The sequence below is a fragment of the Ceratosolen solmsi genome, unplaced genomic scaffold, assembly GCF_000503995.2.
Source record: "Ceratosolen solmsi marchali unplaced genomic scaffold, CerSol_1.0 scaffold19, whole genome shotgun sequence".
Taxonomy (NCBI): domain Eukaryota; kingdom Metazoa; phylum Arthropoda; class Insecta; order Hymenoptera; family Agaonidae; genus Ceratosolen; species Ceratosolen solmsi.
Window position 1 is genome coordinate 682,570 of NW_011948443.1, and position 18,769 is coordinate 701,338.

The following is an 18,769-nucleotide window of genomic DNA, read 5'->3' on the forward strand; positions in this document are numbered from 1 at the left end:
TTCCCTATCTCCTTACTTGCTGTAATCGCACGGCAGTAACGATACGAGTCATGCGGTTTACTGCTTCTGTGGTTATAGGTGCGTCAGAGCTCGTAGAGTTCTCGTCGTCCTTCTTCTCGTGGTTTTGCATTTTCTTATTGATAAATCAGTATCCCAGGAGAAGAATCAATTGACTGCTTGTCAGCGAGATAATTCCTTGTTAAGAGTTGACGTTCAGCGATGTGGCGGAACAGATGTCGGTATTGATAGATGTCAATGATGGTAGTTTTGAAACAGTAACGGTTTTGATGATGTTCTCTCAGATAAATGACACGTCCTTCCATGTGTTAATGGTAGGACATTAATAGGACATTAGTAGAACACAGTAGGACACAACCGAGGTAATGCATTAGCTCTACTATCCGGCTCGAAGGACCAAATGTTTGAAATTCCAGCCACCAGTATGGTCGCAAATCAAGGTGGATGGATTAAACCGTACCACCGGTTTAATGATGATGATGATTATGGGGGGGGGGGGGCAATGCATCAATTCAGTGTAAATATAATTGGTTCTAGTGACTTTTATTTAAGGTTATATTACAGTGGTAGTTGGTGTTACCGATCTTAATAAGAATTGTTGAGCTCGTCGTGATTAAACCATTGACCATAAGTTATAGAACGTCGTCCGGGAGATCAAGGCTAGGGCTGCATTGGTAGTACTGGGCACGCGTTTTAGTTCTCAATTTTGAAAGAGGATTTCCGGCTCGCGAATCCTTGGGCATTTAATTCGGCGATGGTTTTTCCAGAGAGCTTTATATATATATGTAATTTGATAATATAAGTCTAATCAATTAAAAATTGATACTGTATATTTATCGATCGTATATTAAAATGCAAATAAGCCTAAATAAATGTATATACATACCCCAGTAATTTTGAAACTCGAGAATAGTTTCGATACTTTAATGATAATAATAATAATAAAATAATAAAAACTTTATCAATAATTTTCAATTTATAAGTATTAAAAGCATTTAAAAGTAATTATAAGTTTTATTAAATATCTAATTACATATGTTACATTAAAAGTAGTTAATTCAGCACTATAAGAATATATGAGACTACTTTAAATAAGCACTTATTCATGGATAGCTTAATTAAGGGAGAAAACAAAATGATTATATTTACAAAAAATAATAATAGATAATATATATATGTAAATTATTTAATAAATAAACAAGTAATGCAAAGAATAGATTTAGGTAAGAATTCGTAAGTAAGATTATGAATTATACTGATTATAATTATAATTATAATTATACGCCGCCTGTGACGTAAAAACGTTATTATGTATAAAATACGCAATTATTTAAAAAAATGTGTTAATTTAAAAAAATGTTTTAAAATAAAATAGAAAAAATATATATATCTAATTTTATTTATAAGTTGTAATAAAAAATTTTAAGTTAAACGTTCAATTTACAAGGACATTTCGAACTTTCCTTTCAAGGTAAAATTTAATTTACAAAGAATTTTGTTTTGTTGGTATCTTCTAACTCAGGTTGTAAGCTTTTAAGTGTACCAAATTCTCCAATTATTAAAGTAGTACCTTTAATAGCACATGTAACAAAAGTTATGTAAAGAATAAAGTCATGGTAGAATGAGTGATACAAAATGCAAATAATATTAAGTTACAACTAGTTACTTCCGTTATTTTTAAACAACAGTTTTCATAAATATATTTAAAAATATGTTTGTAAAAATATAATAGTAATTAAAGTAATAAAATATACAAAATTTAATTATTATGTTGTATAAAGAAATTTGTTAATCTATAATAATTAATATATTAGATATACATTCAAAAATAATTGTGACTTCCAAAAATACTGTTTCAAAAGAATATATTATAGATCGAAAAAATCTTGTTACAAATAAATTATTCAACATGAGTGATTGTTTGAGATTTATCTACAATTAAATGTATATAATACATAAAAAAGCTGAATAATACGGTTGATAGAAAATTGTTTTTAATGTATAAGAGTATAACGTATTATGAGATTGTTTATTATTAACATAAGAAATGGATTAATGTAAATATCTATGGACCTTTTTATGCTTTTAAAAATAAATTTTTTTACATAATATTTGTAGCCTTGTTAAAATTACAAGCAAATAGTTATGTGTAAAATTTATGTAAATTATTTATGAAGCAAATAAAAATTACTGGATAATAATGTATTGGAATTTAATACTATGTTTATTCGCATTATCATTGTTAAATAACAATTTCGAATGAAAAAATACTTTTAATATAGTTGATTACATTTTATTAGAAATCCAATTATTTTAATAATTTTTTATAATAATAAATATAATATTTAAATTAAACCTAAGATCAGTGAAAAGAAAAATTGAAAATTGTTTCATAAATTTGAAGTTTAACTATGTTAATATAAATATATTAATGACTTATAAGTATCTGGCCAACAATAAAAGAAAAATATCGTGTTATGAATATTTTATCAATTATTAAAAACAAAACATATCATAAATGAAATTCCATATTGGTAAAAATTCTACTATTTTTAAAATGATTTCATAGACTCTTAAAAATTTAAATAAATTAAACAATTTAGTTTATATACGATTAATTATTTCAAGATATTTTTAATTAATTATATAAAATTAATTATATAAAATAATTACAAAGGTTTTTGGTTGTTTTTAAATAGATTTATTGAATCATTCAAGCCTTCATAGTATCGTCATACGTTATCGTCTATATGAAAATCATAATTCAACTACGGTCATTAATAATGCCAAAAATCCGGTACTAATTTTTAAAAGTTTTTAAAATATGAATATTATAAGGAGAGTTATAAAATTACATGTATTAAAATTTACCAAAATTGTTATAACTATTACATTAAAATTGTAAATATCCATTGAACACATTTTTAAATATTTATGAGTGCGCGCTTCTTTTACTTATTTTTTCAGATACTTTAGTATCAATATGCATGAAATCGTAGAAATAATAATTTAGAAAATAATTTGTTTACATTTTGCACATGGTACTTCAATATAAGATATATAGAACAAATTCAAATACTAAGGCAGATCTGAGTAGAAACAAATTGTTTCACTTTTGCTTCTAAATAACTTCTAACTATTTCGAAGGTTCCACTGATTGTCATCGAGATATACACTTTGAAAGTACTTTGAAATACACTGAAATCTCATTAGAATTAGAATCATACATATTCAATTTATCAAACATTTCCGTTCAAAGAGCACAAAATAAGAAATTACAAAATTTAATTTATTAATACTGTAATATGAATGACAATATGGTAATTGAAATTCAATGTAAGAGTTGAATACAATATTGTTTATTATATAATATAATAAAATAATCATAGAAATTACTAGTCCAATAAATGGTATGAAGCTTGCAGTTACTAAATTTATTTCATTCGAAAAATGTACATAACATATATATATACATAAGTTGTGAAGTCGAAAAGAAGTTGAGCTCAAAGAATACAAGAATTATAAATACTATTTAACATAAAATGTATCTTCATAGACTGAAGAATTTAATACTATTCAACATTATCTATTAACGAAATAAATAAAATAATTTCATAACATTAAAGTTAAATAAAAATTACTTAAATTATGTTTTAAATAATGTTAGGTGCTACCAAATATGAGGAATGATTATAATTAAATTAAGTAAAATATCAAATAAATTTCAAGATACCAATAAAATTCAATATGGCAATTAAAATGTTAAAATGTATGAAGAAAATTGTATAATATAACATAAGTGATAAATGTTTTTAACGGCAACATATAAATATTTACGATATTTGTTCAATGTTTCATGCATATTTCTATATATAAAATAAAGAAAGTATTGTCAATATTAGAAAATTTGACTGAAAAATGTAAAATTAATAAAAAATAATCCAATGAAAAAAATTATTAAGTTATAAAGATTATAATATAACAATAATAAAAAGTAACGAATGAGTCAAACAATTAAAAAAAAATTTACTTTATATTAGATTAAACACATTTTTTCCGTGAAAAATCACTATATAAAAATTAAATAGAAAAGAATTTTACTTATAAATTAGTTTTTCACATCGATGTTTTCAAGATTTTTATTTATATGGCAAGCTTGGCTTCTAACATACTATTTTAGATTATAACTCATAATTTTTTCAAGCAAAAATAAAATATTTGACAGCTACTGATATTTAGTTTTCGTTTTTAATGATGGTACATATAGCATCATAAAAATTATGAGTGATGAATGATGAATATTATTATTGGATCGAATCATTAAACTTATTGTGTAGAGACTGACAAGTTTCGAGTTCTGAGTACATATTCATGGCTATAGCACAAGAGCCGCACTTATCCTTCACGTTGTTTCAAACTAGCAAAAAAGGAAGAAGATATTGCTAAAGAAGTGTTACTATTTCATCCGGGTATCTCGAACTAAAGGTAAAAAAAAATTTTAATTTTAAATTTTTTATCTTTGAAAGTTCAAAAATTATCTTTTAAAGATTTAAATGCGTTCTCAATATGTTTTTTTTCAAACGCTTACGTATAAATTTCATTTTATTTGATTTACTTAATATTATTTAATCAGCATAATATTATTTTAAAAACAATGTTTTTCAAAATATTATGTGTGGGTTATTTTCTAAATAATTTTTAACAATATTTTAAGTTATAAGTTTTTCGTACAAAATGTAGACTAACGAAATTGTTATTAAAATATTTAACATTCACAAAAATATGTTTTTTAAATTCTTTTCCATCGCGTTATAGGTCATTTTATTTAATTTGGAAATTTTTTAATTTAATTCAATAAGTAAGAAAGGATATTTAAAACGAACAGTATTTAAAAATAATAAATAGTTAATTACACCTTCTTAGTAATATCCACTTAAATAATGAAAAACTACTGGATAGTTTCGTAGTACTGTAACAAATTTTCCCTTCAAAATATTTTAATATACATTAGGCAATACATTTCGTTAGTATTTATAATAAATTATGTACTAATATGAAAATATTTATTAAATATATAGTTTAATTTTATATCGATAATATAATCTACAATATGTAGTATGTATAATAATTATAATATAAAAAATAAATAATCCCTTAACTTTTTATGAAGTGAAATATTTTTTATATTTGGTAATGTTTAGAAAGTTACAATATTGCATCATAATTATTGTTAGCTTATAAAAAACTTATGGTATATTTTAATAAATTATTCCTAAATATTTTATATGAAAATATTTATAGTAGATAGAAAAATGTATAATTATACTCTTTTTTTATTATAAACCGGTATTATTGGAGGAAAATTTCATTTAGATATAATATATATGACTATTTAGAAATACATAAAAATAACTATTTTCAAATAGTTTCCAATTATATATTGTTAATTATCAAACTTTAACTATCAACTTCAAACAATAGTGTATGAAATAGATACTTTCCTTAATTAATATGCTTTTATTCCCTAGTCAGTTTCTTAAATTCATTGGTAAAATTATTAAAAATCGTTTAAATAGTTATCCTAAACATTATACGATACTTAAGCAAGTTATAAGGTAATAAATTCATCACTTTGTGGTTATTTGATGAATAATTAATTGATCATGAAAACTATAAAAATACGTAGATTATGTAAACAAATGTATTTATTTTTATTATAAAATTCAAAATCCGGTATACTTTAACGGTTTATTTGTAATTATAAAACATATTTTTCCCAATGAATTCTGTTTTTTAAATCAAAACGATATAAATTAATTTTAGTAAAAATGAAAATAAAAAAATTAGTCCTTTTTCACATTTTATATACGATATGAATTAAAGAATAGAAAAAATTATGAATTCCAAGTTAACTAATTAATAAATAATTTGTAAATAATGAGTAAATTAAAAAGTAATAGGTTTTTATATTGCTTTTTATTTTATGTAGGTCGTTTTGTCAGCATGTAGTACATATTTCGATACCATCTTGTCACAATACGAAGAAAAAGATCCAATTGTTATTATGCGTGACGTCAAATTTTCTGACATTAAAGTTCTGGTCGAGTTCATGTATAAGGGAGAAATCAACATCGATCACGTAAGTTGATACTTTTTTATTTTAATTGTCCAAATAGTTAACTACGATATTGTACAAATATACGCGCGCATGTGCGTAAAAATTTCGTTTTTATAGGTATAAATAAAGAAGTTGCTAACTTATTTATTCCCGGAGTATTACAATATAAATCAATAGAATTATCAACATTGTTTAGTTACTTTAATTATATATTACTTTAAAAAAAATGTTTTATATTTGTTTTTCATGTTTTAAATAATGTATTTATTTTGTAATATTGTAAAATAGATATATCGATACTATTATTCATATTTTAAGACCGTGAGTATATTTAATACTCTAGTCTCTAGTAACATTACAATAACTAGCCATTAAATGATTTTACAAATAAATATTGTAATGTAAAAGTAATTATAATGATTTATGTAAATAAAAAAATCACAATAAATAATTACTTTTTGTAAATTACAAACTTTTTCAATTTCCGAACCGAACGAATTTTTCAATGAAGAAATAGTTTTATCGTCTTCACTCTTACGACTCAATTTATTTGTAGAATTATTATAAAAACAATTAAGTTATTTAACCATTATTTTAATTTAATTAATTAATTTAATTTTGTTTTAATTAATCATATTTTCATTAAAAGGAAAATTTAATTCAATATAATTCAAATTCTGAATCCTTAAGTTTTATAACACTTCATAAAGCATTTATGATATATATACTTCTAATAATTATGTACAAGAACAATGTATGTTATGTTATTAAAAAACGATTTATTATTGATACTAATATAAGGGTAAAAAATTTACTCACTATACGTTACTCATTAAATAATTATTGTATTTTTAATTATATCTTCATATTAAACTGTATTGTTTTAATATGAAGAACTTGAACTTTCATTATTCATACTAGTAATTAGCACTGAAAACATTAGTTATGCTATGATTTATACCATATGGACTCGAAATCACAATAAAAATTACTATAAAATTATTATACTACATACATTTATTTTAGACTTCATTATCTTTGCTTATGATATTGTAAATATAATTTGACATTTTTTAAATGGTAATATTATAAATAGTATAAAAAATAATAAATTTCATAAAAATGTAAATTTCATATTATATGCTATTTTACATTACTTGCTATTATCGAAACTTCTATAATTTATTTATTAAAATTCTTTAATGTAAATTTATAAATATTTAGTCAAATTATCAGATATGCACTTATAATCATGCATATATACATGCATGTAAACTTAATTTTTCACACCTAGAATTATAATATTCATCATTGAAATAAAATAAAAATAATTAAAAAACTACTAGTCTAAAATGACATTAATTTCACAATTATCGTCTCTTATTAATTATTTTTTATATCAATTCTATTTAAAAAAAAGTAATAATTTATTAAATTTCTTAGATATAATAGATACTACATTTATAATTATATTACAATTTATTTTTTAAAATTTAAACTTAAAAACTAAATAAAATTACTTATTTTAATATCTCACTATTTGTCATAGATTGTCATTAATCTTTTCATTTCTAGAAAACTTTTTTTATACAACAATTAATTTGGTTAACATTTAGTATTCAGAAACAAATAATATATATAAACTTAATTTAATACATATTTTATTTCTTAACATTAATTCTTTCTTTATGTTTTAAGACTAATATGTACCTATTAATAATCGATTACGTATATCAAATAATTCGTTTTCTTCTTTCCATTTCCAATATCTTAATTTTAATTCAGAATATGCTCTTATTAAAGTCAATATTAATATATTATTTGGGTTCTTCTAAGCACACTTTATTTTTATAACTATAACTTTTTCTGGTGAAAATAATAAATTTTATTCTATATAGATTTTTTTTTTAATATAATTTGATTCAATATAATTTACAAATGCTTGTTACATTAATATAATAGAAATTATTACGGCTTTTATCTTCGCTTTTAGCCGAGCTTTCGTTTTCTTTTAAATCAATGCATATTTCTAATATAAAATTTTTTAATAATTACCTTTGTTTTACAAATTCTTATGCCTTTCAAAATCATCTATCGAATCATAAAATAAAAACGGAAATACAAAAATATAAACGGAAATATAAAAGAAAATGCATGTTACAAACATTCATTATATAATATTACAAAATAAATTTTTTGACAATAATACTCTCAATTAAGTATATTAATTCATTTAAAATATCATGTAAAAATGAGTATCTTTATAAATATTTAAAAATATATGCTTGTACTGTTTTTCAGATTATACGTAAATAGTTGTAAAAATTGATTTCGGACTGAAGATAAATTAAAACTAATTGATTTTTAGTAAGCGGATATCAAAATATAAGTCAAATGATATCTAAAAAGTAAAAATACAAAATTTTCATAGGAATACTAAGGATAAAATAAATTTAAAAATAAAAGGTTTATATTGAAAGTAAATTTGAAGAAAACAGGGTAAAATTAAAAAAATGAAATAATTTAATTATTTCTGACAAATTAACATTATTTTATTATTTGCATTATCCAATAACAGCAATAATATGATAAGAAATTAAAATTGTGTAATAATATTATATAAAAAAACGTCTTTTTGTAGATTCATTATTCTTTGTTGACTTAGATACTTAACTCAATTGTTACAAAAATTTAATAAAAATAAAAATACAAATTTTTAAGAAAAGTATGTAACTAATTTATAGCTTTAAAATGTTTATGCAATATTTACAAAATGTAGTATATGCTTACTTATTATTGATATAAAATTTAAAAATAAAAAAAAATTGTATTAAATAAAATAAATTAAATAAGATGTGTAGATTTTTTCGCATAGAATTCTTTAAAAATAGTTTTAAATTTATATATTTAATCTTAAAATTATTTTTAAAGTTAGTGTCTAATAAAATTAAAAATATAATAAAAACAATAGTATGAATGACATAGATTCTGTATATGCTATTGTTTTAAGTTAATCTGAAAAGTCTCTAACACAAAATAAAAATAAAATTATTTTAAGAAATTTTTCTGGATTATATGATTGTACATTTCTAAATTTTCTAAATTAATATATAGGAATGGAATAATGTATTATATTTTATTTCATACATAAGTTTCCTAAGATTTATAAAATTTTCATAATTTAATTACACTTTTAAAATGCTTTCGTCGTGTTTGAATAGTTACATTTGAAAAAACATAAAAAGTTATGTTGAGTTTAAGTACTGATTATTTCAACAAAATTTTGATTTTCAAAAACTAAAATTAAAATGCAAAATATCATCTTATATAATCATGAACAAGGTAAATAGAATATACTTAGTTTTCCTTACTACTATTTCAAAATAAGTTAATATTTAATATAGAAATTTGTGAATGCAATGATTCAGAACATTTTTATTCTATAACCTGATTAATATTACTAAAAAAGTAAAGTGATACTATTGACTAGATCAACAGTAAAGTAATCAATATTGTTCAAAGGATAAACACTTTTTAAAAATTAATTTTTTAATTATGCATAGTTTTCAGAAGCTTAATATGTGTAAGATATTCTTGGTGTAATTACTTCTATAAAAGTCGATTCATTTTGTCCTAACTTGTCGTTCAAATAAATAAATTTTGTATTTTAGAAAATTTTTGGTTTGCATATTATTAATTTGGTTATTTTTTATTAGTGCATAAAAAGCAAGAAATATAATATAAATAACCATAATTTGTTTGTAATTTAATTTGAAAAATTTTAAAAGAAAAAATATGTATAAACAATCATAACTTGCTCAGGATTCATTTTTCATGATGAATGAAACTGGATTATAAGTAAATTTTAAATTTAGCTGAAATAAAATTAATTGATTTATTGTTTTAAATAATGCAACAAAAGTAAAAATTTTTCCAACAATTTAGCAGATTTAAAAAAATAACTGTATTTGACATATAGATTCATTTATACATTTTACAACATTTTAGAACAATTATACAATAACGAAAATTTATTTTGGATAGAATATAATAAAACAATTAAATTTCGATAAATGGAAAACTCAAAATAACGTATAGATGTAATTAAAAAAGTATTAGAATATTGATTGATACATGATAGTGATACGGATAAGGTTCCATACATAACTAATTTTATTTTAATACTTAATATTTATCACTATATACTTAAATATTTTTAGAGAGTTAAAATTGATGTTTATTGATTTAGAAAATTTCTGTTATGGATAAAATTTGATGATGAGAAATGCAGAGTTAATAAAAATTAATTGATTATGTTTTTGTTGTAATAACTAGTCATAAAATAAAAGCTTTTGTAAATATAATATTTATGTAAAAATTAGATAATAAATAATAATTGTAAATATAATAATTTATATTAATATGTAATAAAAGCTTTAGCGTTGATGAATTGGAAGTTTTTGTAAATATTAATTTAAATTAGAGAAGTTTTAATAATAAAAAATAATCGAAAGAAAACAACGATTACAACGGATGAAAGTTACCCAAAACACATTATAGTTTTAATACAACCTATTTTCTGTTATAAAAATACACAAAATTGAAGCGGTCGATTGTGTTTATACAAATCAAACTAAAAGATTTTCCGAAGTCAATGAAATGCAATTGTAATAAGAAGAAAATGCCCACATTATGTACCTGATTCAATTAATACTTCAGAAATTTTTTACTTTATATTTATTTCTTTTAAATTATTCCGTATTTATAAGATTGAAAAAATTGTAAATAAATTAGCAGTTAGTCTAATAATAAGAAAAATATCACTTTAAAAATCTGATAATTTTTGTATAAGATATTTGAAACTTTGTGAAATTAATACACTATTCATATTTATGATTTTTTAATAAATTTACAATACAAGAAATTTGTATTATATCGAATTATTAGGTTGTTTTAAAATGTAACAAAAAGTATCCTCCAACCTTGTACATCATTTATTTAAATATCAATTAATAAACAATTTGAAAGAGCATAAAAGACGAGCCCTATTGTGTTAAAAAAATAATAGATAAATTTATAGCGTTGAATATTGAGAATTAAACATGATAATAAATTACAATAAAGTGAAATTTCTAAACAAATTAATTAATAACAGCATTAATCAATTAAAATTAAATTTATATTCAATTACGTTAGAATTATAATGTACAAATTTTGATTAAATTAATATCGATTACATCTTTAACATTCACATTTAGCTAATCTAAATATTTACATTACCTTTTTAAGTTAATATTCTAAAAATATTTACAAAATTCTCTTATAAATCAATAATTTAACTAAAATAGAATTTATTTACCCCGTTCATAATTTCTTAAAAATTAATGATCTGATGGAAAAAATTATAAATATTGGACGTTAAATTTTGAATCAAAGTCTTCTTACGAAAATAAAATTGATTATTTAATGTATACTCTAAATGTTTTTATAATAGGACTGAAAGACAAATTTTAATTTTTCGGGAGTTAAATATTGAGCATTGTAAATGTTAAGCTTAATGCTTGTTCATATAAAAAGTGGTATTCAATTATTTCTATGTAAGATTTAGATTTTAACTAACTAAATTTCGTTGAGGTATCATTTTCGTATCGCGACTTGGATCTACTTATAACCAGACCAGTGTTTTTATATATAAAAGCACTGGGGTTAATGAATCAAATGAAAATGTTATGAGATAGATTAATATATCTCTAATAAATGACATGAAATAAAGTAAGAGAGAATGTAAAATAAAGTCGATAGTTAAAAAAATATATAATATATAATATATTCAACTAAACTGAAATATAATAAAGTGTGAGAATAAGATGACACCTTCAACTACTATACTACTATATATTTAAAATCTACTTGCACTTAATCGGCGAAAAATCCGACTATTTTTATTTAACTTATAGATAAGTATGCGAACTTATATTGAAATTAGAATTTATATTACATATTGAAGTATATATTTCAGTTGAAATATAAACTACACGGGTGTATTTTAACACCTACTTATTATAAATGCAATATTTTAATACATCCATTTTATGATTAATTTGTTGAATGGTATGGCAGAAAAACGTGAACAAAGTCCGTAATTTAGCAATGAAATAGTATCTGAGGAAAGCTCATTTCTTATTAATCAAGGAGCTGGAAAAAAGGTTTAGTATCATAGATGATCAAGGGAGATCGACATCGGCTCTTTTAATGTGCGCTTTTTACGAGCTCACCGAGTTAACCCGGCAATTGTATCGTCGTGATCATGGTGGGAGACTTGCGCATTGCGCAAAACAGGTACTTGGTTGAGTGAGAAATAGAAAGTAAAAGAAAACGTGTAGTTTGTGATACTACTACAGTGTGTGTGTGTGTGTCTGTGCGCGCGCGCGTGTGTGCGCGTGTGTGTGTGGGCGAGAGAGAGAGAGAGAGAGAGAGAGAGAGAGAGAGAGAGCGATTGCCTAGCATTACCTACGCTATAAAAACAGAAACATACTGGAGAGTAATAAAGAAGGCAATAGAGAGTGCGCACACCGTGTCGAACAGATTGAATAGCAAGAAAAATGGAGAGAATAGATAGATAAACTAAATGTCTTAGAACACTACGTATATTTTTACATATACAAAATATATAAAACTTATAGTAATCAGAATATCTCTGTTACAACTTTTCAATTTTAATAATGACGCTAATTTTGTTAATTATATAAATGTATAACTAATCGCTTCAACATTAGTAAAAAAAATTATATGTAAACAAAGTTATATATTTTTCAGTTATAAATACATAATTTGCAGTTCTAAAATTTCGAAAATATTCAATTTTGTATAAAAATGTGATTTCAGAATCATAAAATTTATTCATATTTTCTCTTTTAAATCTCTCCTTAGAGGAGAAAATTATAAAAATTATAAATCATTTATTTTATTTAAAATTTTGTTTACATAATTTTCTTAGTTTTAAGAGAAATTTTAAAACATTTTTTTTCTTTTTGTATTTTATATTGGCAGCAATAAACATTATTTCTATTGCATATAGAATATCCAATTGTAGAAAAATATACATGAAAATCTCAATTGACATTCACTTTAAATTTCAAGGAATTATTTACGATTTTATTTAAATAATTACAATTTTAAAAAAATATATATTGTTTATTAAAACTTGTTAATGTGAAATCCAATAAAATAATTATTTAGATTAAACAAATTTGTGGAACTTTGTAAATAATTAAATAAAATTATTCACAGCTAGAATTAATAATATTTCATTTGATCCATATTGAACAATAATTTAATTTAATATCTAAAATTTTAGGATGATTAGTTATTCTAATTTATTTAAATAGGAATATTTTAATAATAATTTTTACAATGTAGAAAAAATGCATTATAAAAGTTCTTATAAAAGTACACATATAAAAGTTGATATTAACAATATACTATTTTTATTTTTATATTAATGGATAAAATATAAAAGTTTACTTTAATAGTATTTACATATAAAATGAAATAAAAAATGAAATAAACTTTAATATTCTTTTATTACAGACGAGACTATCGTCGCTTTTGAAAACGGCTGAGGATTTGCATATAAAAGGCCTAGCAGAAGTCAGCTGGCGTAGTGATTCGGCACATAACGAAATGAGCAACAGTGGACACAGTCCATGTTCAGGTCCTCCAGGTGTGGAGACAGTACTACGGGAAGGTATTGATACGGACGAGCCACCACCGCCAAAACAAAGGCGCCGTGGACGACCACCCCTTGATGATCCGCCTTCCGCTCATGATGTCTTCACACCAAAGATCACCTGTATCACCGGAAATGTAGGCACTGACTGCACTCTATCTCTTAGCAAGGTTAGATAGTATTAGTGTGCATGTTATGCTTTTTATTTGCAGATAGTTTATAACATTGCATTTATATTCAATAAATATAGGTCGATTTGTTCTATTTAAGGCGCTACATTTCTTTGAAAACGATTAAGTATTTTATACACTTACTTTATTCTTTTTGTATGTTTGAAAGAACTTGGAATTCTCATCGAGAATGCTTTAACATTTCAATAAATTCCTCGGATTTCAAAGTATTGCCCCTATTTAATTTAGAATACGTTACTATCATTGTATACCAATACAATTTTTTAAATAGCTGATCGTTATAAGTAACCCCAACATTTTATATTTTCCTTTATTTTAATTAATGTTTTTAAATAATATGCTAATCTTTAAAATATTAATTCTTTTAGCTTTGTACAAAGTGCTGTGAAATTAAATTAGACTTCCTTTTTAGTTAGTTTTTTAACTTTTTAACTTATTTTTTAAAGCATTTCGAAATATAATTAAATAATAAAACCCTAAATCTATGAAAACTATTATATTTTTAATATCATATAAATTTTTTATCCATATTAATGTATGGTACATTTATTAAAACCCAAGTTAAGAAATAAAATATTTCCAAGTAAAACATGTTTATTATTGTTGTATAAAACATATAAATATATTCTTAAATTAATTCATAATTTTAAGCATTGATTCCCAATTAACAAATAGTAATTGGTTGCATTTTTAATTGAATAATATTATAGTTTTTTATAATCACTTTATATTTTTATAATTTATATTTTTTATATTTTTTATAATCGCTAGTATATTACTTTGAAATCATAATTTTGTATATTCTTTTAAAATTAAAAATTTAATTAATCATATACTAAGCCGTTTGAGCTTACATCAGAATTGCGTGTAGGATAACCATATATTTTTAATTATGTACTAATCATTTGTATATGAAATTTTAGTTACGTAGTTTTTCTAAAATTAATTGTACTAAATAAGAATAATTTAAATTAATATAAGAAAACATTAAATTCTAAGAAGTAATTATTTTTTATAATAGCAAGAGGAAATGCTGAGTGAAGGAGACCATGAAAGCTGGGATGATGAGATGATGCCTGAAAGTAATGAAGCACCAATGCCAATTGTAAGTCTTAGTAATATAATAAATACTTTTATATGATTGATTAGAATAATATTTTGTAAAATCTATATTTATTTTCAGCAAATCTCATATATGTCAAAAGACGATGGTATTTTAGAGCAGGACAAAAAAGGTAAATAATTTACTGGGAAATAATGTAACTTTATATAAAAATCAATATTCGAATGAACTTAACATTTTATTCTGTTCTGCATATTGCTTTTTAAAATTATATTTTTTTGTTTATAATAGAAGATCTATAAATTTTGTTGTAATTTGCAGAAAATTAAATACACTATAATTTTAAATTATTTATTTATTTATTTAAATTAGTTATTTTATTTATTTTTAAAGTATAATTGGTTAATTTATAACATATAACTCAAAAAGAAATATTAAATATATAGATAGTAATAAGTGAAACCAAACGGTATAATAACATATTTTAAGCATTCAAATATAGCATAAGATTTAAATAGTATAATGAATACATAAATTTAGAATAAAAATTGATATTTTTAAATGTTATCATTCATTTCATAACTAAGATATAAATTTGTATTTACTTTCAAAATTCGTTATAAAATATAATAATGAATTTAATAATCATAGTCAAGACGTTATTATTTTATACTCAAATTTATGTAAATTAATTTAATTACAAATTAATGAAGAATTATATATTTAGAAAATATATTTTATTCAGATATAAATTTTAAAAATTTAAATAAGTATTTTAATTTAAAACTCTAAATATCTGAATTTGAAATATTTTTTTTAATTAAAAATTTTTTAATATCTATAAAATAAGTTTATAATTAAAGTAAAAGAGTAAATATAAAAATTAATTACCAAAAAATATATATTTTGAAATACGATAATTTACAGGAAATACATCGGCAAACGCAAATGCAATGAATCTAGCAATACCAGAACAGTTCCGTGATGTAATCAAGATGAATGATTATCTAACAACAGGCAGACGACAAGAATTTTGGGAGGAACCATTTACACGACGTGTTATGGATGCCATAAAAAGTAAGGAGTTGGAAATGAAAACTGCAGCTGAGATACTAGGAGTCTCTTACGGCACTCTCTATGGCAGATATCGAGACAGCTATGGATGTCTCAAACATCCCTACAGGTGATTAATTTCACTCTTTCTTCTTCTTTCATTAAATTTAATGAAACAAACTTTGAAATTTTCATATTATAATCTTTCTATTTTTCTTCGTATATTTAATATTTGCATGAGTTTAATTATCAAATAACATTTTAACTGATAGTAACTTTTATATGATAAAAAATGCATTACTTAAAATTTCCATAATATTTTTTTATAATATTAAATAAGAACATTTACATCTATCTTTATTTAAAAAAATTAAAGTTATTTATTTTTATTTTATTATTTGATTTTTATGCATTTAGTCACATAAAGTTATAAGAAATTTCATTATATGTAGAAACTTGTTTCTAAAAATCCTATATTGCTATGCTTAAGAAATTTTTTTTTTATTTATGTTTGTAAATCACTTGGAATGTTAAAATATGTACATACACGCGTGCGCGCTCGCATATATATATATATATATATATATATATATATATATATATATGAAAAATTAATATCTCTTACTAATGTGTTTATTTTAAGTTAAACATAAATAGTAATCAAAATTTAATTTATTTTTATTGATTTATTTGAAGTAATGGATTTACAAGAAAAAAATCTTTGAAAGAAGGAAGTTAGATTTTGTAACTCAAGCCATCGTTTACTTACATTTAGTATAAAATGTCTAAGAAAAAGTTAATTAAAAAAGAATACATATAGATTTAACTAATACTTGTTTCTTACTTTAGAGTAAGAGATTTTTGGTCAGAAGCAGGCCCGGCAGAAATTCTTGCAAAGCTACGAAGAAAGGAGATCACTCTATTTCGTGCAGCCGAATTTCTCAACGTCACTGTACATACCCTGGCGACGTATCTGTCGACACTTCAAGGCCCTGACCGTATCTCGCTCGCAGGTGATCTGAATGTCGCTGCGACGGGCACCGTAATTCCTATAGATACAACAAGCAACAACGAATCAGATAATAATGACAATATGAATGACATCTTGCAAAAGATCAACGCTCACGCGAGTGGAATGCCCACTGCTGCTGCGCCAACAACTTCCGTAACGATAAAGCGCGAAGGCGGTGGTTATGTTGAGCTCCCAGCGGTTGGAGTTGTCCCCAAAGCAGCAACTTCAGTACTTGAAAATAACCCTGATATAACGATCGTTAAGACGGAAAATATGCAACGCAAGCGCCTTGAGTTTACTAAGCTCACTGCTACAGAAAACAACAACGCCAAACTTATGAGTGGAGGTGCTGTCAGCGAGCTCGCCCAATCCCAACTTTCTCATCCAGGTTATTGATGATTCTGATTCATTTACTAGCTTCAATCTTATTGAATCTTGATCAATCACTCTGAGCTCTATTTAGTATCGAATTTCCTGCCCTGTGCTTTGAATTTCACTTGTTTGGATCTTGGGAAAAGAATATTTTTTTAAAAAGATTACAAATTTCTGTCCACCAATTAAAACAATTAAACTTCTTACATATCGATCCGACCCACAAAGGATTATTATCATAATATTTTTTCAAAAATCATTTTATTTAATGATCTTCAATATTCTTTTATCTCAATTCATTTATTCCTTCTGGTAAACTCCATAAAGTTATACCTTATTCAACTTGCTAATATAAATATGGTAAGTCAATGATGTATAAATTTTTCTTTTCCGCAGATCTATATATTAATTACTGGTTTTCCTGACTTATTATTGAATTAAAAAATTATACAAAAAGGTATAAAATATAGGGAATGTTAATTATGGATGACAATTCATTCTATTTAATTTTTAATTTTGATTTTATCTTCGAATTAATTTACATATATAAAATAATACTAATAAAATAACAAACGAAAAGAAGTAAAAGTTGTAACATAGTTTTAAACTTTATACTCATTTATTTGAATAAAATTAAAAAATTCATTTTAAAATCTAACAAAATAAAACAAATAATCAGGAAAAATTGTTAATATTAAAATATGCCCTTTAGTAGCACAACAAATACAGCAGACTCAGCAGCATCCGATGTCGCAGCAGCAACAGCACCAATTGTCTACAGCACAAACAACGATTCAGCCAACGATTCAGCTCCTTCATCAACAGCAACAGTATCAACAAAAGCTTACTGATTCACTATCAACTAATAATGATACCAGCAAGCCCTAACTATTTCGTCCGTACTTGGCACCTCTGATAATTGGCTACAATAGTGGTTCCAGAATTACGAGTGTAACCATTACTGGTGCACATTACACCAATTACAGCAATAGCAACAGCACCACTATTATCCATGCCAATACAACAGCAACTATCACCAGCACTACCACTACTACCACTAGCATCTTTAATAACAATAGTCATAACAACAGCACTGGCGAACATTGCCCTTGTACTTTCCATTCTAATATTTTTGCCAGGTTTTTTCCTAATTGCCAACGTAAATAGGGCAAATAGGTGTGTGTTTACTTTTTAGCTTCGATATTTCTATAAT

At 23.3% G+C, this 18,769-nt stretch overlaps 1 protein-coding gene across 4 annotated transcripts in view; it reads left to right on the top strand.

Annotated features, from left to right (window-relative positions):
* LOC105365882 (uncharacterized) overlaps window positions 1-18,464 on the top strand; it is a 44,336-nt gene extending 25,872 nt beyond the window's left edge. Inside the window, exons 2-9 of one of the 4 annotated variants that reach the window (XM_011504149.1) lie at window positions 4,356-4,503; window positions 6,008-6,157; window positions 13,727-14,035; window positions 15,078-15,161; window positions 15,240-15,291; window positions 16,047-16,302; window positions 17,022-17,572; window positions 18,269-18,464. In XM_011504149.1, the coding sequence (XP_011502451.1) occupies window positions 6,083-6,157; window positions 13,727-14,035; window positions 15,078-15,161; window positions 15,240-15,291; window positions 16,047-16,302; window positions 17,022-17,572; window positions 18,269-18,444 (1,503 nt within the window). In that variant the 5' untranslated portion in view covers window positions 4,356-4,503; window positions 6,008-6,082 and the 3' untranslated portion in view covers window positions 18,445-18,464. The remainder of the gene's footprint in view (window positions 1-4,355; window positions 4,504-6,007; window positions 6,158-13,726; window positions 14,036-15,077; window positions 15,162-15,239; window positions 15,292-16,046; window positions 16,303-17,021; window positions 17,573-18,268) is intronic. The other 3 variants (XM_011504145.1, XM_011504146.1, XM_011504148.1) reach the window with 3 other exon arrangements.
* The last annotated feature ends 305 nt before the right edge of the window (window positions 18,465-18,769 follow it).